At 47.9% G+C, this 26,333-nt stretch overlaps 1 protein-coding gene across 6 annotated transcripts in view; it reads right to left on the bottom strand.

Moving 5' to 3' along the window:
- PRKG1 (protein kinase cGMP-dependent 1) overlaps nucleotides 1-26,333 on the bottom strand; it is a 375,433-nt gene that overhangs the window by 7,074 nt on the left and 342,026 nt on the right. For all 6 annotated transcript variants that reach the window (XM_040070860.2, XM_040070863.2, XM_040070862.2 and 3 more), the window contains 7 exons: nucleotides 20,953-21,049; nucleotides 8,834-8,973; nucleotides 5,466-5,555; nucleotides 3,612-3,753; nucleotides 1,676-1,839; nucleotides 696-818; nucleotides 538-600 (listed from right to left, as the gene is read on the bottom strand). In XM_040070860.2, coding sequence (XP_039926794.1) covers nucleotides 538-600; nucleotides 696-818; nucleotides 1,676-1,839; nucleotides 3,612-3,753; nucleotides 5,466-5,555; nucleotides 8,834-8,973; nucleotides 20,953-21,049 — 819 coding nt within the window. The remainder of the gene's footprint in view (nucleotides 1-537; nucleotides 601-695; nucleotides 819-1,675; nucleotides 1,840-3,611; nucleotides 3,754-5,465; nucleotides 5,556-8,833; nucleotides 8,974-20,952; nucleotides 21,050-26,333) is intronic.

Raw genomic sequence — 26,333 nt, 5'->3', positions numbered from 1 at the left:
CATCTTCTTTGGGGACCAAGAACGAAGAGTGTGGCAGCGACCCCGTGGTGACACCACACAAGTGGAAACTGCCAACACTCAGATGGGAACCATTCCTTGCTGCAGGTGTCCTGGAAGCTGCTCCTTTCCTTCCAGAGCATAGACCCACAATGCCCTTTTTTCCCCATGGAGTTGGGTGAACTCCCAACTTCACGCTCAAGGATGTCCCACTTGTGGTTTCCCTCTGGTTTGCTCAAGAAGGGTGGATGAACCCCAAACCTTCTCACAAAAATGTCCATCCAATCCATTCCTGCTGTTTTGGGGATGGGAGAAGAGAAGATCCAGCGCAGATGGAGGGGAGAAATTATTCCTGGAATGGGTTTCTCACCTGTTCTTATCCCAGTAAACTCCTAAGACATCATGTAACCCCTCCCATGGGACCAAAAGGGAGGATGAATTTACATTATGGATAGGAAGTGGTTTTTAGGAGAAAATTGAGGTGTTTGAAATGCCTCTTTCTGGGGGTTGGAGCTGATGGCTGCTGGAGAAGACACTTACTTGTGCTTTTGGATATCTTTCACTCCATTTTTCAAGTTCCCTAATCTTTCTGATGGGTTGTCCCTGTAAAAGGAATAACAAATCCTAAATCCCTCTGCCCAGCTCATTTCTTTGCAAACAACACCGAGGCTTTTTGTTTTATTCTTTCATCCACTTACCTGCATAGTTTTTTAATTAAATTAGCAGCATTTTTGGCAATCTTCTTTGGAAATTCGATCATGTCTATTCCCCTTAATATGATGTTATAGGTCTTCATGGGGTCTGGGCCTGAGAAAGGGGGACTTCAGAGGGCACAGGGAAGGAAAGAAGATTAAAAACTTGTCTTTCATAAAAAATTGTCTCTAAAACGGCATTGAAGTCTGATAAAGTATACCCAGATGAGAAAAGGTAGATGTCAGCCAGGAATGCTTTGTTTCCCATGATCCTAACCATTCCTCAAGGAGCTCTGGAGTTCAGGGATGTTGGCTGCAGGGAAGTACCAAAAGTTTTCCATGCTAAAGCTCTTCTTCCCATGGCAGCCACATCCCAACTGCCCGGGGCAGGGGGCTCTGAGCAGCATTCCCTGGCTTATCTTTGTGTGATGGGACCTGATTCCAGTGGGGATTAACCGGCTTTCCACGGATGGGGGGTGTGTCCAGCCCCAAAGGATGGCCCAATGGAGGGGATGGATCTTTCCCCAGCTCCCGGGGATGAGCGCTGGGGGATGAGCTGAGGAAGCTCCAGCAAGCCACCACTGCCAAGAGCAGCTGTGATATCCCAAATTAAATATGGGAAGGGATGGATGGTGCCTCATCTGCCTCCTCCTTTCCAGCAGTGAGGCTGAGTGCAAACCTCTCGCTTTTTCCCATCGTTTCCAGACCATTCAGGGCCAAACTCGTCCCCTTTCCCCACCACGTTCAGCCCATTCAGGACAAACCTCCCCAGCTGAGTGCAAGCCCTTCCCCTTTTCCCATAATTTCCAGACCATTCAAGGCCAAACTCTTCCCCTTTTCCCATAGTACTCAGCCCACTCAGAGCCAAAAAAAGATGATCTGAGTGGAAAAGCCACCATGGAGCTCCCTGGCCCAGCCCTGCCCCTGCCCTGGCCTCATCAGGGTGACAGGGGCAGAAATCTTGGGATGAATTTCGATGCCCATACCTGCCAGTCAGGAGCTCATACATCAGGATTCCCAGGGACCAGTAGTCTGCCGAAATGTCGTGACCTTTGTTCAGGATGATCTCAGGGGCTACGTACTCCGGGGTGCCACAAAAAGTCCATGTTTTCTTTCCAAATCCTATTTTCTTTGCAAAGCCAAAATCGACCTGGGGGAAGGGGCAGGAGAGCGTCAGGGCAGGGCATCAGAGGGAATGTGAGCCATGGGCTCTGCTCCTCTTGAAGTGAAGCAAGGCAGAAAGGAGGATTCCTCACGGGAATTTTCTCCTAATTAAAGCACCGAGGGTCGTTCCAGGACCAGGGAATCACAGTGACCTTTTTGCTGATTTATCCTCAGGAAAATTCCCGTGAGGGAAGCAAACACCAGCATCAAGGGTTTCTTGGGGGTTGGAACTTTCTATCACTCACAGCTCAGGTTGATTTATTTTGGTTTTTTTCTTCTTTTAAATTTGAATTATCATGGGCAAGGAATGTTTTTAACCTGTGAGAAGGCAGGGTTAGGTGGGAAGGAATTGTTCCCTGGCAGGGTGGGCAGGCCCTGGCACAGGGTGCCCAGAGCAGCTGTGGCTGCCCCTGGATCCCTGGCAGTGTCCAAGGCCAGGTTGGACAGGGCTTGGAGCAGCCTGGGATAGTGGAAGGTGTCCCTGACATGGCAGGGGTGGGACTGGATGGGCTTTGAGATCCCTTCCCATCCAAACCATTCCAGGATTCTGTGATTTCGGCACCTGCTGCTGCCAAGTTTGGTTTTTTCTCTCCCACCATAAGGAGTGAAGCAGTGCAAGTGTCCTCCCAGTTTGGCTGTTGGGATGTGCTGGGCTAACCAGCCTCCCTGTGGCCCCACGGCAGCGGCAGGCACGGACAGTCAGATTATCTGGAAAGTGGAGTCCTCTGGGGCTGGTCAGGAAGCCACTTGGTCCCAGCCTACGGGGGATCTGGGACACTGGTGCTCAGGGGCACGCCTGAGGAGCTGGGGGCTGCTGAGGGACCAGCAGAACCCAGTCCCAGATCCTCCAGCTCCTTTTAGGGCTCCTGTCCTTCACTGTTGGCTTCCCAAGGGCCCTGCAGCTCCTCCCATTAAGGGAACTATTTCTTCTCTCCTGCCCCTCTCCATGCTCCCACCAGGCCATTTGGGGTACCCCTAAAAATTAGGGTGCCTCTCCTCGATGCGTTAAGTTTTAGCTTTCATGTATTTCAGATTCTGTGCCTCCCAGGGGTGCAGCTCTGAGCTCACATTCAGGGTCACTCAGCTCTCTGCACACAGCAGGGACACAAAACAAATCCTTTTCCTGCTCAAGACCAAGGACAACTTTCAGCCCCAAAGCACAAACAACGGTGGCTGGAGGGAGGAACAAGAAGGATGGGACCCCACAACCTGAAGATGTCACTGGACAATTAAACCCCAATATGCAAATGGACCAAAACTTATAAAGATGTAAGACCTCGTGACCGCTCAGCCATTCTGTGACCATTCTTGGTCCACCCTGGGTGTAGCCCTGGCCAGGCTCTTGTCATGCCCAAGGTGGATCCTAAAGGCCTTTCAATAAATATCTGCTTTATTCTCCAGCTCTGTCCAGTCTCTGTTCCAGGTCAGCCTGCCCAAGGCATCAGTTAAGGCATCATCCTGAGTTCTGGGGCAAAAAGGTCATTTTTTTCCCAAGACAGCCAGGTGGCTTTGTCCTGACGCCCTTTTCTCAGCATTCCAGGAGCATGGATCTGAGCCCCAAGCCAGAATCAGCATTTCTCAGCTCAGCCATACCCTGAGCCCTGCTGGAGGCCAGGAAAACATCCCGATGGTGATGACAACACCCAGCCCTGATCTCCTCTCAGCATCCCCTGATGGACCCTGTTGGGGCACTTTGCTCCTGACCCTCTCTGGCCAAACCTGTCTGGGAGTTTGGGGGGATTTTTTTTTGGCACTCACCAGCTTGGCGTAACCTCGGTGATCCAGAATGAGGTTCTCTGGCTTGAGGTCCCTATAAATGATCCCTTTGGAATGCAAGTAGGCAAAGGCTTCCACCACGCATGCCGTGTAAAACCTGGTCGTGGAATCCTCGAATGAACCCCTGTGGGAAGGAGGGAGGGAAAAGGGGATAAAGCCATTAGATGAGCCCCTGGGAAGTGTTTTCCTTCCCCATGGATTTCATTTGGCTGTTAAACTTCTGTCACCGCAGTAAAATCACGTTTTAACACCTGGAAAGTTCCTGTTGCTAAACTCACCTTTATCTCTCAATCTAATTAAATTTCCATTTTTGAAGAAGCCTCTTTGCCTCAAATATCTGAAACTATTTTAAGGTTTATTCTATAATCTAGAAATAAAACATTGAAATCCTTGTCTTGTGAGCAAAAAGGTATTATTTTCTAATTACAGCTTTGGGTTTTGAGTGTTAGAACTCCTCTGAGGTGTGCAGGTAAGTTCTGCATTAATGTTCCTAACTGAGATGAAAGGCAGAAGAATCACAGCTGCTGGGATTTGAAGAGTTAATGCAAATTCCAAACTGCACTTTTGCATCCTTGTTTCCACAGTTTTCCAAAGAAAACCACATCCCCCTGCCTGCTGGGGGCTGGCTGACACCAGGAGGGTGTCTAAGCTAGATGGCAGCAAAACCTCAATTTAAATCCCAGAGAATTAAAGACAGAATTATCAGGCTCTGACAAAAGATCAGGAGAAATCCCACCCACCACCTCCTAACCTTGCTCCAGTTCCCATTTCAGTGAGAAAAAGGCTGCTGGGAAAAGGAAGAACTACAGAAAAAAGTTTCCTGGGGAATTAAAAGACAACTTAATCTTGGCTTTCTGATCAATCTTTCCAAATTTAATGGAATTCTGCTCCAGTGATGAGGCTATTCCAGAGCTACAATTCCCTCCACCTCTTCCTGCTACATGGGCACATCCCATGTGCACCCAGCAGCCCCAGACACTCCAAGGTCAACGCTCCCAAGGCAGGGACTGTGGGGTTTTGGGCATTGCAAGCTTTCCTAACTAATTTTTTTCCATGTCACTGCTGTTTCCTGATGGAACAGTGCTCCTGGCACTGTTGTGATTCCCACTTCCCAAGAGACCCTGCACAGTTCGTGATTTCCTCCTGCTCACTGCTCTCAGTCCTGGCTGGGCCATAAATGCCAAAAGATTTATGGATATTATTTATCAGTGTCCATGTGGCAGAGCTGAAAGCTGATATTCACACCCACAGAGGGAGGGCTGCAAACACAGCGCTGGGAAAAGCTCTGAGATGGGAAATTGTGATTTAAAAACTGTGACATCAAAAGGACCTGGAGCTGCTGGAGTGAATCCAGAGGAGGCCATGGAGCTGCTCCAGGGCTGGAGCTCCTCTGCTCTGGAGCCAGGCTGGGAGAGCTGGGGGTGTTCTCCTGGAGAAGAGAAGGCTCCAGGGAGAGCTCCGAGCCCCTGCCAGGGCCTAAAGGGGCTCCAGGGGAGCTGGAGAGGGACCTGGGACAAGGGATGGAGGGACAGGACACAGGGAATGGCTTCCCACTGCCAGAGGGCCGGGATGGATGGGATATTGGGAAGGAATTGTTCCCGGGGAGGGTGGGCAGGGCCTGGCACAGGGTGCCCAGAGCAGCTGTGGCTGCCCCTGGATCCCTGGCAGTGTCCAAGGCCAGGTTGAACACTGGGGCTTGGAGCAGCCTGGGATAGTGGAAGGTGTCCCTGCCCATGGCAGGAGTGGGACTGGATGAGCTTTGAGGTCCTTCCAACCCTTCCAGCTGGAATTCTGACGTTTAAAACATCCCACTCTTTAGGACAAGTGCCAGCTCACCTGTCCCTGAGAATTGTCCAGAGCTCTCCCCCCAGGCAGGCCTCCATCAGCATGTACAGGTACTTGCTGTCCTTAAACGTCCTGTAGAGCCTGAAAATCACAAATAAATCCATTATCAAAGCACTAAACTCGCTGGTTTGACAGAGTTTAAAGAAGCTGAAATGCTCTTCCTCCCAGGAAGGAATATGGAAGAAACCTGCCTCAAGGGATTGGCCAGGCTTTGTGAACCCATCCTCGAGTTCTGAACTGTGCTCTAAAATCCATGCCCTGTGCTCAACAGGATTTTCTAATGAAATTACATTCATTGGATTTATAGATGTGTTTAATAATATTAAATAACGCTGGTGAAAAAACCCAGAGATTCTTTTTTTTTTACTCTATTTTAATGCTCAGCTGCTTTTGTGCTTCCTATCCCACGTGTGGCTTTGTCCATCCAGGCTTCCAGCAGGGTGTGGATTCAGGGAAGGTTCCTTTGCAGCTGCTTGGATAATAATTTCAACAATTTCTGCAGCAGAAAGGAATGCTGAGGGCGACTCCTGGTGCAATTCCTGCATTCCTGGCAGTTTCCAGGAGTTAAAAATTCCAGGAGTTAAATTTCAAGAGCTGCTGCCACACAATGAAATGAAACCAGGTGGGTTTTGCAGATTCCAGCTCTTCCCTGCTAATCCCAGTTGTTGTTTTGACGGAGCTGTGGGATACATCAGAGGGAAAACACTGCAGAATTTGCTTCCTTTGGAAGACATCCATTCCCATTTATATAAAACAATGGTCAGTTATAACTGACCATTAAATAATGCTAAATTTGACGGTTTTAACAAAAAATCCCCTCAACTTATTTCTTGTCACTTGGACAAAGTATCATTTATCTTAACACACATTTAATCTCTATTAAAGTTTACAGAAAACTTCAAGAACCTAGAATGTAATTTCATGTTTTTAATTGCTTGGCAATTTAAATACTACCCTAATTAAGGTACTTAAATAGTAAGTAAGGTAATAGTAAGAAATACTTTCCCTAATTTCAGCAGCCTTGCTGAAAATTTTATGGGCATCATATCTGGCCTAAAATGCACAGATTAAAAAAATCAAATATTATTTATCAACTATTCGTGGAAGCAAAACATTTAGACATGAAAAGGCATTATTTCAGGCTTAAGCTTAAATGACACAATATTTGAATAATTTCTTAATTTATTTCCTTACTCCTCGAAATATCTGCATTTGTTTGGCCCCTGATCCAACCCAGAGCATCTTGTTCTGTTTGAGTTTTAGTCTGTCTAAAAGTCAATTTTATTTAGTGCCACTTGACCTCTCCTGCTCCTTTTGCCTAGTTTAATTTAATTCATTTTAATAACCAAACCAAATTATTCTTCAAAGGCTTTTTAGCAAACATAATGAATTAAGAAAACAACTAAGTTTTTCAGGAATTTTGTCTTTCCCATTCTAATATCCCAGAGCTTGTGTCCTTACTCCAAGACTATTTTAAACCCACCTGTCATCCACCAGCTCAAAACTGAATTAATCTGCTGAAATATTCAAATTTCTGCCCATTGCAGTCAAAAAAACCCCAAAAAGCAAAAAAATCTCAGCTGGTCCAAGAAAAGGAATAAACAAGTTATTGAATAAACAAACACAAGTTGAATAATTTTAGGATAGAAACTATAGAAAAACTTCAAATCCCTGTGATGGGCATGAGAAAAAGAGGGGGAAAAGCAGAAATCAAGTTTGATAAATCAAATATTTCCTAGCAATAGCAAAAGGTTGGACTTTGTGACTTGGAAAGTCCCTTCCCAGGGCAGGGCTTCCATGGAATATTAAATATAATTCAGGGACAGTTTGCAAAAGGTGGGAAACTGCAGGATATGGAAGGAGAAGACGTTCAGGTAAAACACCTTTGCTCTGCTTCCCTGCTGGAGGATGAAGGGTGGGAATGAAGCAACATTTCATTTAGCAGCCATGAATATCAGCGGCTCCATTAAGAAATGTTTGGAGGCTCAGGTTTTATTTAGGAGTGGGTATTTCTGGGAATGGTGGCTTGGCTGGCCCTGCACTTCCCCTCTCATCCCAAAACAGCTCAGCCTTCCAAAAATCCAGAGGCTGGAATAGCCCACAGGGAATATTTGGCTCCAGCCTGGGTGACAAGGAATGTTTATGGATCCAACAGCACATCCTGAAGAGAATGGCAGCCGGGCAGTGTCAGGCTCCAGCTGTCACCCATGAATCACAGGAGAAGCCACGGGCTCCAGGGGGATCCCAGGGATGAGCCTGGGAAGGAAACACCCCCTGAGTGCCGCAGCCTGGCCATGTGCTTCCCTCTGGATTCATCCCAGGGGTTTGGTTTCACCCCAGGCTTGACTGCAACTCCTGAGCAATTTCTGGGGAGCAGGGCTGATCTCCTAAGGCAGAAAAGTTTTCCAGGCATCTCTGAGGGTGGGATGAGGCAGCCTTGGCTTGGATTATCCAAGGATCCTCAGGACCCACTTCTCCACCCTGACCTACAGCACTGAAAGAACCCCCTTCCCTGTCTTCACAGTCCTTGAAAAGCCAGGGAATGTTGTTATTAGGGTGGAAACAACCAAAAATGCCTCTCACCCCTTTTATTCTGTGGAGATGTGCCCAGGTTTCGGGCAGGGAGATGGTTTTAACGTGTTTGCCCGTGGGGAGTCCAGGGATGCTGAACTCAAGTTGTCAAAGATTCCCTAAAAATGCTGGACACAGCTGCTCATTGTCATGGCACTGTGTCATTTCAAAGGATGAAGCCCTGCCTTCCAGCTTCCCTTAGTGGGAATGAAAAACTCAGAAACTGGGAAGGAAAAGGAAAACTAACCTTGAGCTGGGGCAAAGCCAAGTCATGATAAATATATATACATTTATACAGATGTATGTATGAAGTCTTGATGGTGAGTCCAGGGCCTAAAGGGGCTCCAGGAGAGCTGGAGAGGGACCTGGGACAAGGGATGGAGGGACAGGACACAGGGAATGGCTCCCACTGCCAGAGGGCAGGGCTGGATGGGAGACTGGTCCCTGGGAGGGTGGGCAGGCCCTGGCACAGGGTGCCCAGAGCAGCTGTGGCTGCCCCTGGATCCCTGGCAGTGCCCAAGGCCAGGTTGGACACTGGGGCTTGGAGCAGCCTGGGACAGTGGAAGGTGTCCCTGCCCATGGCAGGGGTGGCACTGGATGGGATTTAGGGTCCCTTCTGACCCAAACCATGCTGGGATTCCCCATGGATCATCTGGCAGCACCAGCGAGCTCTGCCCAGCACATCCCTCCTGCTGCACACCTCCAGTGCCGTGCAGGAGTGGAGCTGGCACCTCTCCCATGCTGGCTGGCTGATGCCGTGCGGATCCCTGGAATGCTGAGGGAGGTACCTGACGATGAAGTCGGAGTGGGCGCTCTGCATGATCTGCTTCTCGGAGCGGATGTGCTCCTGCTGCCGCGTGTCCACGATGTGCCGCTTCTTCAGGATCTTCATGGCGAACGTCTTGGCCTCCTCGCTCTTCAGCTGCACCTGGGCACGGCAGGACAGCCCGGGGTCACACGCAGGGCACAGCTGGCACCACACCGCCCTGCCAGCAGTCCCACCTGCCTGCCTGTTGCACAAACCCTTTTTCTGACCCACAAACGGGGCTCCTGAGAGGCGTCTTAGAAGATTTTATTCCATGTTCAGTCTCAGGAGAAGGGTGAGACAGTACAGCTGTTACAATTCACGCCATCAAAATCAGAAGCCAAATTTCCTAATTATTATTTCCTAATTACAATACATTATAAGCGTTTTTTGGCCTATCAGCTTTTGCCACACAATGCTGCTAATGCTTTTAAGCCAAAGTCTAAAAATACCTCACACGGGTCCTACTACAGTACATCTTTCACAGTTCTAATTCTCCAAAACCCCTGGTGTGTTTGCAGGGCCAATGTTTGAGTTTGTTTCCAGTTCCATTTGTCTCTCAGCGATGTCTGTCCCATCCCATGGCCTTTCTCAGTCAGCACACCTTATCTCAGAGTTTGTGTACAGATGCACGAGACCATGTGAGCTTTCAGTCAGGCTCTGAGAATCCTCTGCAAGTCCATTTCCCACACCTGCCTTCCAGGAATTCCTCCCACCTCTCCAGCCATGACCCAGGTTTCTAACTACTTGCCTTACTGCTAAGAAAGCTGTTCCTAAACACCGTGATTTTTAGGGAAAAGCCAAATGTGGGTGTTGCTCTCGGGTCAGGAGATGTTACCAGTTAACACCCAGCTTCCCCAGCCCCCTTTCCTCCAGCTCACCCACTTGTGCTGGCTCTGGCTGGGAATTGCAGCGCTGGGATGCCAGCAGAGGATGAGCAGACCTGGCTTACCAACAGCACTGCCTGCTCACGGCTTTGCTTTTCGCCTTAAGCCTCTTCCCCCTGTTTTTAGCCTGGTTCCCTGAGCTGAGGCTGACAGGAGCTGTTTGCTTGCTCTCGGGGTAACCCTGGCGACTTCTGAACCCTGAGGCATGCCGAGGGACAGGTCCCTATCCCAAAGCCAGCTGGAAGGCAGCCACCCTTCCCATGCTGGCCAACCCTCCCAAAGGAACCCCGCTGTTGACCTCCCAGGCCTCCGAGTCTGCTGCTCACAACAATATTCCAGCGAGGTGCTTTCCCCCGTGTCGAGCACGAGGTGCCATCTGGCAGCTTCTGTTTTGGTGTCCCCGTAGGAATTTGGCTTCTGCCAGAGGGAAGCAGCTTGGCTGTCACTGAGCCCTGGTGTGGGCCTGACATTTCTAAGTCTGAAGGGATTTTAGCCTGCTAGCAGTGCTAACTTTTTCCTGAGGGAAAAGTTCTTGAGAAAGCTTCTTCTCAAAACAATCTTGGCAAACAACTCTCCTTTCCCAAAACAATCGTTCTCCAGGTGGTGTTTTGCTGTTTTTCTAGTTTCACCAATGGAATTAGAGAGGTGTTGTTCCTATTCACCAATCATGTTGAGTCTGTGTCAGGACACCTTTGGTAGGAATCAAACAATAAAGCCTTTTCTATACTCTTTGCCTTCTGAAATACTTGGAGTCTCCCGTCTTTCTGTCGTGTCCTACAGTGACACCCCGGCAGAAGCCCAGCCTGCCTTTAGGGTCAGGAGGCAACACTCACGCAGTCAGAACCCATTTAGCGTCAGATCTGGTCTGGTGTTGTTCTGCCGACAGGAACAGGGGTGGATGTGAGACCTGGCACCTTTGTAGAACCATGGAATGAGCTGAGCTGGAAGAGCCCCTCAGGGACGATTCAGTCCAACTCCTGTCCCTGCACCGACACCTCAATAATCCCACCATGTTCCCAAGAGTGTCATCCAAACATTCCCCCAGGCTCTTCCCAGGCCACACACCCTGAACTTGAACAGCTTCATGTCCATCTGCCTTGTTCTGTCGAGGTTCAGGGATCAGGGAAACACCAGCAGCGATGGTATCCCCATGGGAACAGCAGGAGAAATGGTATCCCCGTGGAACAGCAGGAGGGATGGTATCCCCATGGGAACCCCAGCAGGGATGGTATCCCCATGGGAACCCCAGCAGGGATGGTATCCCCATGGGAACCCCAGCAGGGATGGTATCCCCATGGGAACCCCAGCAGGGATGGTATCCCCATGGGAACCCCAGCAGGGATGGTATCCCATGGGAACCCCAGGAGGGATGGTATCCCCATGGGAACCCCAGCAGGGATGGTATCCCCATGGGAACCCCAGGAGGGATGGTATCCCCATGGGAACCCCAGCAGGGATGGTATCCACATGGGAACCCCAGCAGGGATGGTATCCCCATGGGAACAGCAGGAGGGATGGTATCCCCGTCGGAACCCCAGCAGGGATGGTATCCCCGTCGGAACCCCAGCAGGGATGGTATCCCATGGGAACCCCAGGAGGGATGGTATACACATGGGAACAGCAGCAGGGATGGTATCCACATGGGAACAGCAGCAGGGATGGTATCCCATGGGAACCCCAGCAGGGATGGTATCCCCATGGGAACCCCAGCAGGGATGGTATCCCATGGGAACAGCAGCAGGGATGGTATCCCCATGGGAACAGCAGGAGGGATGGTATCCCCGTCGGAACCCCAGCAGGGATGGTATCCACATGGAACCCCAGCAGGGATGGTATCCACATGGGAACCCAAGCAGGGATGGTATCCCCATGGGAACTCCAGCAGGGATGGTATCCCCATGGGAACCCCAGCAGGGATGGTATCCCCATGGGAACCCCAGCAGGGATGGTATCCCATGGGAACCCCAGCAGGGATGGTATCCACATGGGAACCCAAGCAGGGATGGTATCCCCATGGGAACTCCAGCAGGGATGGTATCCCCATGGGAACCCCAGCAGGGATGGTATCCCATGGGAACAGCAGCAGGGATGGTATCCCCAGAAATCAACTGGGAGCCTCAAGTCCAAAAGGATACGCAGACCTTAAGGGAATCAATCCCAACAATTGGCCCTCAGCTGTCAGAGAGGTTTCCAACACCACCACCACTTTTTAGACTTTAAAAACTATTTAAAGTCTAACAGATGAGAGGCCATCCATCTGTGCCCAAAATTTTCATCATTAAACTCTTTTTTAATATATATAATATGACATATAAGCCAGGTTTGTGGTTTCTCATTCCACACAGCCCCAAGAATTTCCAAGCCCACAGAAAACCTTTGTTTTTCCAAAGCTCCTGTCCTAGTTTTACACTGAGATTCACCCACCTAATTATTATCTTTGCTGGAAATCTGTGTTTGCCATTTTAGTTTCAGAGACACACATCACAAAGACCCAAACTATGCCCAAAAAGTGAAACAGAACATTTTTCTCCATCCCTGCTGCCACGTTATTACTTATCCTGGTTTGACCACAGCTCAAAGCACAAAAAGTTCTACATTTCTGGCCAACTAAAAATGATAAAAGCAGTTTTGGTTTGTGGTTAGGGTCTGCTTTCTATTTTTTTTTTTTTTTTTTTTTTTTAAGTTTTAAGTTTAATTTTGAAAAAATGGCTTCAGTTTAACTGTTTGGATGAAATATTGGGCATTATCCCATCTGAATCAAGCCAGGGGAGCAGGGAGGTGGCACACAGGGACCTGACAAAAATCAAGGTGAAATCTGGGCTGAGCAGAATTTACCAAAACTTTAAAACGAGAAATAATTAAAATTTGGGAGGACTAAGGATCAGCTTGTGGGGAACTTATCCCTCTTTCTTTTGGTGGGAATCCAGACTTCTTGGCTTCCCACTGGACCAGTCCATGTGGTGATGGACAAGCACCACCACTGTCCTCTGAATTATTTCACACCAAAGTGTGACATAAATCCCAGACAAGATTCTCCAGATCAGATCCATTCCCTTTCAGCCTGTATTTTTTAATGTTAGGTTCTCCACACAGAGAAATAATGAAGAAAGCAGCTCAGGAACCAAAATCAAACATTTCTTCATTGATTTGGGCATCAAACAATAATAAAAAAAAATATTTAGCACTCTAAATTCCCTGGAAATTCCTATTTTCCTAATGTTAATCTGCACCAGGCATCAGTGTGAAAATAAACCCAACAACCTGGTGGAGACTCAGAAGAACAAATTCCATCTCAGAACAAAGGGCGCTGGGAATGAATCCCAGTGTGTCCCCTTATTTAATGCCATGGATTCTGGCCACCTAATTTTTGTGTCTCTCAAGAAAAAGGCTATTTTTAAAACTTTAATTATTATTTTGTCAGGGAGGGAGAGCCTGGGGAAGTCGCTTGCTTTTCTACACTTCCAAGTAAGTCCAGGGATGGAAGGATATTTCCAGGAGGAAGAAGGCAGGGAGTCTATTTGGTGTTTGAGGATGTCCTCACTGCTGCAAACATTAAATATAGAAAAAGCAGCTGCAATTCTTATCATATTAAATAGATTAATATATTAGAATAATAAAAAGAATAAATACAATTATTAACAAATATATGAACATTTTAGAATAGTTATTATCAATATATCGATATATTAATATATCACTACTTAAAGTATTAAAGTATTACTATATTAAGTATAGAGCAGGCAGCTGCAATTAGCCAAGACAAGGCTTGGACCTGATGCCACCAGAGAACTTCAATCCATTTTCCGTTCCCAGTCCTTTGGAAGGCAGAGGATTTGTGGGAAATTGAAACCACAGAGGGTTAATTTGCATTAAAAGTGCTGATGGACCAGAGCTGTACAGGTACAGAATGCAAGGGCTATGTTTTGGATCACCTGGAAAATGAGCCCTGGGGGCTTTTCCCTCTTTTCCAGCCTGCCTGAGCCCTGTCCTTGCTCTGCTCTCTGCCAGAGGTGACTTTGAGAACTACTTTATGATGGATAAGTGGGAAACTCCAGGTCACTTCTATTATTCTTACCAATAACAGTTTTTATTATTAATCCTATGTTAATTAATACAAAAATACCCCCGTGTCCAATCCCAATCTCATTCCAAAAGTCGAAAAAGAGAAGTAGGAGTCACCTGGGTTTTTTTGTTTAAAAAACACCAAACAGGATTAATGCTGAGAAGATGGGAAGGGGCTGCTAAGGACACCCTGTCCTTCAATCCTGAGGGGAAAACTAACCCATGGAGCCACAGGAACCACAAGGACTTTGGGTTTGAGCTCAGAAGATAGAAGAAAAATTGAATAAAAAATGTGTTGGGTTGTTTTTTGTTTTTTTTTTTTTTTTTTTTTTGCGTAGAAATATAAAATGTACATAAAATATATGTTGCACATATATGTGCACAGCTATACACAGGTATAAATCCAGTGGAAGGTGTCCCTGACCATGGCAGGGGGTGGAATGAGATGGGCTTTAAGGTCCCTTCCAGCCCAAAGCACTCTGGAATTCCATGGGCAAAGACAGGCAGGGAAAAGGAGAGATGCAGACTCTCTGACTTTTCCATGTCCTTGCTTCATAGGATCACAGCTGGCTCCTCCTGTTGGAACCACTCCAGAATCCTTCCTTTGCTTTATGGTTTCAAACTTCTGCAGTTTCCAGGACACGCAGAGCCCTCCAGGCCTGATTCTTGTCTGGTTTTTAACACTTACACAGAAATAAATATGGTTTTACACGGTTTTACACCTTGGTGCTTTCTCAGTCTGGCTGGGAAAACAGGTATTGATGAGATGAAATCCAGAGCTCAATGGAAAAGAGGAAAAAAACAGAGCTGTGTGCTTCTCATCCTTCCTCCTTCCCTGCCTGTATTCCCTATAAATCACCCCTATGTGTGTCATATAAAGTCTGCAACTCCAGCAATTCCCGTGCTGATCCAATCCCAGCTGACCTTGGGAAAGTGGAAACTTTCGTAAATATTTACCAGGATGCAGGACAAGCCCCCAGAGAAGGATTTATTTCCGTGACTGAACATTCCAGGATATTTCCAAAGTATGGAGGGATGTGGCACTGGGAATGTCTTCCCACTGCCAGAGGGCAGGGCTGGATGGGATCTTGGGCAGGAATTGTTCCCTGGGAGGGTGGGCAGGCCCTGGCACAGGGTGCCCAGAGCAGCTGTGGCTGCCCCTGGATCCCTGGCAGTGTCCAAAGGCAGGCTGGACTTTGGGGCTTGGAGCAATCTGGGATAGTGGAAGGTGTCCCTGCCCACGGCAGGGATAGAATGAGACAGGCTTTGAGGAGTCCACTCACCACAATTTCCCTCTGTGACCCTCTGAACCTCCACAACAACAAAGATTCCAAGGGAATGTTGCTTCCTGTGGAATTCTTCTAAAAGAAAGGAGCCATCCCTTGGCTATCTCTTAATCCATGCTCTGCTATTTCTCTATCACATTAAATAAGAACTAACTCAGTTCCAAAGATTTGGGAGTTGAGTTCCAAGTGCTCCTGCTTGCTGGGCATTCCCAAGGTCCTGTATTTTCTGTTTCCCAGCTTGATCCGGAGGAACCAACATAAACAGCAGCAGCTGTTGCTGAGAGCAGCGTTTGCAAGCTGAGCTCTCCTGATCCTGATAGGAGAGGAACTGCTGCACACCCAGAGCGGTGACTGCTCCTGTCCCAGCAAGAGGGGACAGCCTGCTTTTCCTACTGAATGGATTCCTCTTCTCCCAGCATGGAAGAGAATTCCCCATAATCAGCCAGAGGGAGGTCGGGCTCTGCTGCCAGGGAACAGGGACAGGACAAGGGGAAACGGCCTCAGGCTGTGCCAGGGGAGGCTCAGGTTGGACATGGGCAGGAATTTCTCCATGGAAAGGGTGCTCAGGCCTTGGCAGGGGCTGCCCAGGGAGGTTTGCAGTGCCCATGGCTGGAGGTGTCCAAGGAAGGGCTGGAGGTGGCACTGAGTGCTCTGGGCTGGGGACAAGGTGGGCATGGGGCACAGCTGGGACTCCACAGGGTGGGAGGGATTTTCCAGCCCAGATGATCCATAGGGATTTTTAGGGGACTCTCCACATCTTTTTAAGGCCAGATTCAGCCTCTCTCCTGACCTATGTTTAGAGAGAAATTATAATTTGCATAACCTAATTAGATTCCCATTCCCTACCTCAAGACCAACATTAATTTAGGGTTGGCTACAGAACACAGTGTGCTCGATTAGGCTGGAAATTAAGTCAAGACTTAAATAAACCCCACCTAAGACATGGCTCAGGATGGTTGTGGCTGCTCCTGGATCCCTGGCAGTGCCCAAGGCCAGGTTGGACTTTGGGGCTTGGAACAGCCTGGGATAGTGGAAGGTGTCCCTGCCCATGACAGGAGGTGGAATTTTGGAGCTTTAAGGTCCCTTCCAACCCAAACCATCCTGGAATTCTGGGATTTTAGGGGAAGATGAAAAGAAAAATCATGGAGTAAAAATGAAGTCTACAAGATACCTTGTAGGCTGAATTCTGAAGGATGAATGCTTCAAAGTAAATTCCAACTGTCCAGCAAGCTGGAAAATGCCCATGACAGTGACCTTATTTTTTTGGAATAATCTATATTTCACTGGTTGGGAAAGCACTAAATTTCCTATCCCAATTGGAGCACTGTGGGACTCTACTGGAAAACAATTTGTAAAATTATACACTGAGAACATATTAAAAAAGGCAAAATTAACAATTTTTAATCAAATACTCAACTGTGCTAAACACCCCTTTAACTCCACATCCTGATCCCTGCACTGAAAACTGATTTTTGTTGGTTGACAACAAACACAGCCAAGTTTCCTTATGAGTAAAGGGCAGATATTGGGCAAATATATTAAAATATAGTAGAATTACTGTCTTCCTATAAAGCCCAGAGGTAAAAATTATTTTGCAGAAATGTCTGGAAGCAAAAGGCTAAAAAGCAGTGAGGAATGTCAAGGGTTTCATGCATAAAATCGTTCCAAGGTAAAGTAAATATAGGAAGAAGGATTCTATGGCTAAGATGTGTGGGAAATGGAAAAACTCACTTCTGTGGGGTCTTGGAAATATCAAATGGAGCTAAACTCCAACAATCCCATACATAATCCTGCTCTGCTTTCCAGTTTGGATTTGTCTGAAATACAAAACCTATTTTTATGGTGAATTCATGCCTCCAGCCGGAGCTGAAATCTCTGGCTCAGATCATATCCTGATCGAGCTTCTGCCCAGATTTGATGGGCTCCCAACACATCCCACCTTTCCAAACTTTGCCAAGACCCTTTCCATGAACAACAAGCCCTAGGATGTGTTTCCATCTACAAAGGATGTGTTTAGTTTCAACAGGAATTCAAAATCCAGGGAAAATTAAAACCTGGCCCTGCAGTGGTCCAGCCCCACCTGGCTGTGTGATAAAAGTAAACTTCTTGCACATGCTGGAGAAGGGAATATGCTGCAAATGTTGGGAAGGGATGGAAAAAAAGGGTCAGATCCTCCCCAGGATTTTGCTGAGCTCAGAAGAGTGACGTTTTCAGATGAGTTGGGATTTCCTTGGGTACCTGATCTCAAATCCCTCACTGAAATCTCCAGATCATCCCCCCTTCACAGGAACCAAAAGATCCATTCTTTCAAAAGCCAAAAAATTCACAGAATCCCAGGATCCCTGAGGCTGGAAAAGCCCTCCCAGCCCATGGAGTCCCAGCTGTGCCCGATGCCCACCTTGTCCCCAGCCCAGAGCACTCAGTGCCACCTCCAGCCCTTCCTTGGACACCTCCAGCCATGGGCACTGCAAACCTCCCTGGGCAGCCCCTGCCAAGGCCTGAGCTCCCTTTCCATGGAGAAATTCCTGCCCATGTCCAACCTGAGCCTCCCCTGGCCCAGCTCGAGAGAATTCCTGACAATTAAACCCCAAAAATAGGAGATTTCCAGGAGAAAAATGATCTTTCTAATAAAAATCTTTGCAATAGCTAGGAAAAGCAGCTCACTTGGGAATTGGAAATTGGGCACAGTTGGAAATTTTCACCAATAAATATCTGGATTCTGCATCCGTCAGGCTATCAGAAGACAATTGCAGTGGGTTTTTCCTCGTTATCTAATTAATTCATTAATGGTTTTGTTTACAACACAGGCTGGAAGAGATTTAATTGCACTTCAGAAGCTGGGGCCAGATTTCTCTTAAAACACAAAGAGATCTGAAAAATTCCATTGTGTCCGCTTTGTACAGAGCCTGTAAAACACAGCTGGAACATTTTATGTGCGTGTTTTTATTTGAGTCTTTAGAAATCTCCATACTGCAAAGGAATTTTGCTTTTTGGGGCCACCACAAAGCCAGAAGGAGTGCAATGGGCAAGGATGTGATTTTTAGTCTCCCTGTGCTCAGCCATCACCTACAGCAACCAATTCCATGGAAAAATGACTCCAATCCCTGATACTCAGCTACTCCAGTGCTGTCAAAAAATAATTCAGAGCTGTCAAAAATAATCTTGATTTCAACCCAGAAAAACTGACCTGGGACAGACACTCAGGAGCACAGGATTTGAGTGAAAAGGAAATAAAAGAACAAAGCCAAGAGCAATAAAGGTCAGCAGAGATGATTTCTGAGGGCTGGGGACACCTGCCCTCCATCCCTGTCACATGAGGTGGCATTCCCTATCCCGGTGGCACTTGAAATTCCTGTTTTCCCAATGTTAATCCTGGACCCCACCACAGAAGATCCTCAGCTGACACAGAGCAGGGAGGCTGAGCTGTAAAAAGGGGTGGATGCATCCTAAAAAAGTCCGCTCCTGCCATTTGCCGTGGTTTCTCCAACCCTGGATGGTTTATCCCTCAAGAAAAACCTGGACAAAATTCAATTACAGAGCCCAGTTTGGGATGAAGAGGAGCCTCCATAAGGATGTAGGAAGAGGCACCAGGGAGCCACCAACAAACTGAGCAAACAACACTCATTCCAAAGCTTTGGACTTTTTTCCTGAGATATATAAAACAAAACTGCCTGGAAAGGCAAGACAAAAGGGGATTTCCATGTGCAATATCCATGGAATTGAAAATAATTCATATTTTAGGCTGTCTGACCTAAAAGCCATATCCTTGTGCATGGACGCATGGAAAGGGTGACCTCTCCAAGGCACCAGCATTCCCAGAGGTGTCTGGAAAACCACATCCAATGGGAATGTTACTCCTTCTTGGCCAATCCCAGCCCCAGACATTCCAGTTTCACATTCCAGTTTCCCCCCAGCCACCCCCAGTTGCCCTCTCCAGCGGTGACGTTCTGAGGCTTTGTGCCCAAAGCTATAAAATTCCTTTTCCTTTCCATGTCCTTCACTTTTTTGATCCATTTTACTCCTGGAAAGCACAAAAACTGTGAATGTTTTCCAGGAACATTCCTGCACTTCCATTTTCAGGCAATAAAAGAGCTGATTCCTCCGACATATTTTACATTTTTAGCCCAAGGTTATAAACCATCTTTTTAATGGAGGAGATGGAAACATGAGGCAGCAGTTCCAGGCTCAGTTCTGACAAAAGGAATACTTTCTTGGCTTTATAACAAAATTTCCTTCTGTGGTAAAGAAAAACTACAAATCTGGTGTGCTGAGCTACACTTTTAAATGCTTTATCTGTGCGCAGTTCACAGTTAAAAGCTACAAAAAATGAGCTTGTCCAGCATTTCCCTGCTCAGGAGAGGGGCACCCAACCCTGAAGAAAACCTCTGGGAATGCTTTTCCCCACCTCAGGTGGCTCCAGGGCTTCTTGGAGGCTTCTGAGGTGTGAACACCCACTCAGAGTCGAATATCTCTGACACCTTGAAGGGACAGAGCACCTCCCACTACTCGTCTCGCCTGGGCCAGGGTCGCACATCACCACGGTGGAGTTTTGTCACCCTGAAGCTGCCACAGGCGGAGGTCTGGCCATGGCCAGCAGTGAGGGTCCCACCAGCAACCCCTCACAGAGACAAACCCTTGCATCCCGCCAGGAACACCCTGACGTTGGAAGAACCCCTTAAAAATGAACCCAAAACCTTCATGAGGCTCAAACCAAGCCCCAAAACTGGTGGGTCCCTCACAACAGGGTGGAGAGGCCAGATGTTAATTTTGGAGGCAAATCCCTGGTGTCAGGAGAGGATGGAGGGACTTCAAGAGAGAGGCTGAGCACAACCTCCTGCTCCAAAGCATCCTCAGCAGGTGACTCCTTCAAAATACTCATAAATTAAATATCCATAAACAAAATAATCATACATCAAACCCCAAACCCCAGGAAGGCACCAGGGTTCCCACAGACACTCCCTCCTCCACAGGATTTCACATCCATCCAGGCAAAGTCAGGAGTAGAGCTGGGAAGAGCAAGTTGAGCTTTGCACACCAAATTTACTCTTTCCATCACAAATAACCACCAGAAACACCTCGCTTCGCCCACTTTTCAATTCCCAGCCGCCTTCGGGAATTTGAGTTAGGGAGTGGAGGCTTCCCTCAGGTTTTGTGGTGGCAACAGTAACTCTGTTCCTCTCCTGCCCGGGCTTGCAGGAGTTCCTGACATACTGCACGAGTGTCCGGTGTCCGGAGCTCATCCCTGGTGTAACCCAACTCCCTCTTCCTACTCCAAGGTTTTGGTGTTGCCTTGGTGTTACAAACAGGTCGCCTCTTGCTCAGGCTCTGCTTTAAAGGAGACCGCAGAGCTCCAAAGCCAAGCAGAGCCAAAAGCAGGCTCGGGTTTTGTCTTTTCTCTGCAGTTCTGCACAGAAACAGGCCCTCCCTGGGATCTATTGTCACGGGTCAGGGCTGAATGTTCACCTTTGAGGACAACCACTCTAGACCTGAATAAAAAATGTGCAGGAGAGGCTTTCTGCTGTTGTTCTGGATCTAGTAAAACAAGATTTTAGGTTGCTCTTTCAACCCCAGCACTCACCCAATTCTTCAGGTTGTTTATAAAAGGCCATAAATCAATGCCATAAACCACTTAAGAGAGAGGAGATGCGCGCTCCTCTCTCAGCCTAGGACATAAATCCTTCTTGGCTACTGCAAAGCATTTATTGGTACATTTCTAATGTCTCAGGAAATGTAAGTCAGCTTTCTCCACTATATAATCCCGGCAGATCATTTTTCTCGGGGTTCTTGCAGAGTAACAACAAAGAAAATCAAGCCTTTAACACAGCAGTTGTTTTGGGATGTCACACAAAGAAGAAGAGGTCACCTACCAGCTCCACTCTCCCGAACCCTCCGACTCCCAGGGTGTCGATGATGTTGAAATCCGACAGTTTCAGGTTGGCAAAGAAGGCAGCTTCGGCTTCGTATCTGGAGGTTTTGAGGCGAAAAAACGGAAATTTCTTAGAGGTGCAAACCTGAGCAGTGCACGCCGCCGCCCCCGAGCTGTGGGGGCCTGAGCCAGCCTTTACCTGCTGCACTTCCATCTCAGCTCTCAAAAGTGACTTTTAGCTCAGCATTCTGCTCCGGAGGGCAGGGTTTTCCAAGGGGGAATAGCAAACTTCCCTACTGAGGGTACAAAGCCAACGCCTGGCATCGCAATCCAGCTCCCGAGGCTACAGCTGGGCGCTTTCTACCCATCTTCTCCTGGGTGGGGTTTGCCTTTAAATATTTTGGTGTCTTTAAGGATTTTTGGAAGACAGAAGTCTCTCCTAGGAGTTTCTCATATCCACAGGCTGGCAGCAGTTTCTATAAATGTTTATTGGAAGTGGCAGGATCACTAAAGGTCCCTGGAGAGAAATCCCAGCCAGGTTTCATGAAATCAGATCTGATAAGCTGCAAATGCCTGAAATGAATGACTTCAGTCACAGATCAACATTCCTATAAGGATATCTTCACTTGTTCTCCTCCTATAAACCCGCTCAGAGCAGCCATCTCAAGCCAGGACATCCCAAAATCCCGATGCTCTCTGTTTACCCCACGGCCAGCTGCCCCACAACACCAAGCCCCTGGGTAAGGAACACGCAACTCCAACCCATGCAAGCCTGCCAGAATCAGCTTCCCATGCCTATCCATGACCACCATTCCTCCAAAATAGCTCCTTGTTAAGGTTTAGGGTATTTTTAGAACGGCTCGGAGGGGAAATGGACGAGCAGGGTCCGCCCCCTCCATGAAATGTGACATTCGGCTGCTGGAGAGTCCCTGCGCGTGTCCGACCTTTGGCTGGGGGTGACTTTATGGGAAAAATGTGGGCTGGATTATGGAGGGCTTTGTTTTAGCTGGAATAGCTTGCAATTAACAGTAGGGCATAATCACTGGAGGCTTCGCTCGTGCAGTGTAACAGCAGCGGGAAGATGAGCCACCATCCCGCTCCCACCTGGCCAGCTTTGGGACATTCCCACCCTGATTATTTCATTAACAGCATGGACTCACAGATTCTCTTCAAGCCTTCTGCTCTGCTCTATTTAAAAACTCAGTGCCAGTAGGGGAGAGAGGGAGCAAAACTCCACCATTTTCCAAGTGAAAGGGAAACCTACAAATAGGGGTCCAACAACGTGAGAGGTCACATCATGAAGCCCCAAATCTGAGGCAATAAAGCACGATTCTCTCCCCAGGGGGTGCTGTCAACAAATGACTTCATCCCTGCTTCATTTTTTATGCTGTCACCAGATCCTGTCGGTGACCTTACTCCTGATGCATCCAACTTTGGAAGCCAATCAGCACGGAGCCCGCTGTGAACTTGGGATAACCTTGTGTGCCACAGCTGCTCATTGATCCCTTCGTGCTCATCACAAGGTGAACGCTGAGCTGGCACTAAAAAAGGATTTAAAGGTCCCCTTTCCAAGCGCAGCAGAGCCATCATTTCAGGAGTGACAGAGCAGTGAGCGCCTCTCATTTCCATGATGAATGTACAGAGCAGTTAAATACCTTTAATGATTTCTAATTGCCAGGAAGATGAAATCCCAGCGTGGAAAATTTCCTGCCAACGCACAAACAGACGCAAAATTTCAGGGCCAGGGCCACACAATGGTTTGGGTTGGAAGGGACCTTCAAGATCATCTGATTCCAACCTCCCTGCCATGGGCAGGGACACCTTCCTGGAAAAGGAGGCTGAAATCTTCTGGATTTGCTTGCAACATGTAAAAAAACTGTATTATTTTCCTTAGGATACGATTTGTTGCATTCTTGGGATTGCTAGCGGAAATCCCTTGGCAAATTCCCTCTGCCACACTCCTTGGATGCAGTGAGTGCACATACAAGTGCAGTGAAGCAGATGAGACAAACTGGATGCATTTTTTTTTCTAAATGCAGTGCAACAAGCCTCCAAACCCCAAATGAAATGCCAAAAATAGGCAGTGAAACCAAATCACAGGTAAAATCAAGCAAACAAGCTCTTCCCATGCCCACTAACAACAGTCCCACTGGAATTCTGTTTTATTCCCAGCTACAGAAGTCCAAGTCCACTTAAATACCAAATTCCTATAAATAAAGTCATTACGCATTCCAAATCTGCTAAGCTGGAGGATAAACATCTTCAATAGAAAGATGAAAATACAAATATTCCTAAGCTAAATCAGAAACCAGGGGTATGATTCTCATCATGAAGTTCAGAATTCCATCCAAATTCCTGAAGCTGAGCGTGCTGCTCCCTGAACAGAAGCTCCCAAGGTTCTGCAGCAACAGAATGATGGCAAAAAACATCTGTGATGTTTGATTTTATCACCTCCCAAAGTACAGAGGCCCTTTCAAGGCACTGGGAGGGCAGTTGATATATTAATACTTTTCTGTAGGAAAATGTTCAGTTCCAGATCGGGATAAAGAATCTGCAACAGTCAGGAATGTTTGGGATATTCACAGGACGGCTCAGGCTGGAAGGGACCACACCCGGTGCCCCCTCCGTGCTCCAGCAGGGCCATCCCAGAGCCCAGGGCACAGCACTGTGCGCACACAGCTCTGCAGCAGCCGCAGGGAGGGGGTGCAGCAGCCGCAGGGAGGAGCCCCCCCAGGCCGTGTGGACAATGTGCTCAGGGATGCAGGTCCACAGAACAGAGGTGGGATGGGAGTAGGGACAGCTTGACCCCGCTTGTGCAGGATGAGGTGGGAATAACTCAACCCTCTGTGGGACAAATCCACCAGGGCAGGGTGCTTTTGTCCGCTTTGGAGATGGCACAACCTCATGCCATTCCTCTTTAATCAGAAAGGCAGTTTTATTGTAAATCCCAGCCTTATGCCAACGCTTGGAGACTTTCCAAATAATCAAATGCTTTTCTAACCTCTGGAAGAGTTCAAATTCCTGAACTGATTGATGAGAGGAGTGCTTGGAAGACACCTTGGAGGCACAAGTGGCATCACAGGCACATTCAGTGCCACGCTGGAGCTGTGCAGACACGAGGCCTGAACTTCCTGTACTGGGATTTTTGGGCTTCTTTGTCTCCAGTCGAATTAGCTGTAATGGAGAAAGAGCCTTTCCCTGGATATTTTGGTAATTGTGCTGCTCACTCCAGGTCAAAATGCCTGGAAAATCATAGCTGGAAGTGTACAAAAAGAAAAGATACAAGGGACGTGTGATCCAAAAGCAACAGCCTGTTCTTAAATAAAGAGCTTTTAAAATGAAGGCTGAGCTTTTCACAGGAGCTGGTGGGACACTGGGAATCAACTCCCAGTGTGCTCCTAATGGGACTTTTTGCTCTCATCACCTACTGACACTAGCCCAACCTTGGCAGAGCCCACAGCCCACTCCTGAAGCTGACAGCAGCGTGGGACCCCCGAGAGCAGCACAGGAGATGTTCAGGTCTGAGTTAGGCAGGAGCATCCTGCAAAGCCTCCGAGCTCTTCTCCAGGAAGAGAAGAGCTTCCTGTGACTCTGAATGGCAGAAAATCTCCTGAAACCTCCTCTGGAAGAGCTGGGGCTTGGGAACACTGCTCCTTTCCCTGCCTCCAAATTAAATACCTCTTCCTGAGGAGCTGCTTTGCCTCAGCCTCCTCTTGGGCAGGGACAGGCACCATGTACAAGACACCAGAGCAATCAGGGGGCTCAGGAGGAAATTCCATCTTCCAATAGCCCAATCTTTTGAAATGGCAGTGCAGGAGCCACGGCCCAAATATCTGGGCAACGTCATACCCAAGGGAAGAGGAAATCCTGTGGCTCCTCACACTGCTGGAGGCTTCCCAGGGTTTAAATGAGCCACTGCCTCCTAGGATGACGATTGCTCTGAGAGACAGGTCAAGCTTTGCCTCCTAAAATGATGCACAACAACAAAAATAATGAAATAATCGTGCTACCCAGGCAGCTGATAAACGAGAAAATGTGAGGAGCAAAGGTCTACAATTACCCAACTGCTCAGCTCTGCTGAAGTAGCTCCGTATTCCCATCCTAACTGTGTTGGGAAACATCAGACATCTGTTAGCAAACTGTCATCTCCAGAGAAAACTTGGCTCCTCTCCACCTGCAGGCTGCCAGCCAGCCAGGAATTGCAACCAAATGGGAACCAACCACCCTGATCCGATTTTTTTGGGGGGTAAACCCAGAATTTGGGAGCCTTCCCCACTGACAGACACCAGCTTTCTTCAACAAGGAGCCTTTTATTTGGTTTTTTTGGTCAGCCTGGTCACTACCTCACCCGTCACTGAGGAAATGCATTTCTGAAGATGGAACTTATGGAATCTCTGCAAAAACTGGGAAAAGTGGAGCTGCAGCACCTGGATGGTGATGGTCAGAGCCAGCCTGCAAGGAGACACAGGTGAAATGAGCCTGAGATCCACAGGTGAGGTGAGGAGGGAAATACATCCCAAAACTCAACCTTATTTCTGTACCCGCTAAAAGCCCTTTCCTTATGGTTTTAAAATACAGCGAGATTCTAAAGGGGGCAGGGAATCATGGAATATTTTGGCTTGGAAAGGACCTTCATGATCACTTTGTTCCAATCACCTTCCACCAGACCAGGTTGCTCCGAATCCTTCCTTGAACATTTCCAAGACAGGGCAGCCACGATTTATTTCTTACTAAATGCTGCTTCAGCTAATGGGGCACTTAAAAAAAAAAAAAATCTCTGTGAAAGAAAGCAAAATTTCCCCCAAATCTTCAATCCTGTGACTATTCTTACTCTCCATCTGACTGTCCATATTTTAGCTGGGATGAAATGACCCACCTGGGCCTGCTCTACCCATGGGACCCTGCCTGCCTGGAGCCCTGAAACCATGGAAAGCTCCCAAGATGGGGTTTGTGCTGTGTCAAGAGCACAAATCTGAGTGAAGGTGAACAATGGGGAGTGGCAGGGACATGGCTGGAATTCCTGTCACCAGGAGGCTTCATCTCTGAATGTCTGGGGAAAGGCTTCTTGTGCTCCTTCCTCTGCGTTCCACATGTCCATCTCCCTCATGATGGCAACTTCCCAAAGATCACTTCAGGAAAAGCTGGCACTGGGAAGGACAAAGGTTCTGAGGAAAAGCCCAGCCCCTGGCCTGTTTTCCTGTCCATCACAGACATTACAGAACAGCTGAATTCATTCCCAGCTCTGTCACGTTATTGCCATTTACAAATTCAGATCCCCAGATTATTCCAGATTATCTCCATCAATAATTCCTGCCTGGGATTAGCTACCCTAATGCCAGTCCAGTCTAGGGAGGGATGGGTGCTACGGTGCCATCCGCTGAT

Source organism: Hirundo rustica, chromosome 8 (genome assembly GCF_015227805.2).
Source record: "Hirundo rustica isolate bHirRus1 chromosome 8, bHirRus1.pri.v3, whole genome shotgun sequence".
NCBI lineage: Eukaryota > Metazoa > Chordata > Aves > Passeriformes > Hirundinidae > Hirundo > Hirundo rustica.
Note: the sequence above shows the minus strand (reverse complement) of the source record. Positions and strands in the feature narration are given on the sequence as shown.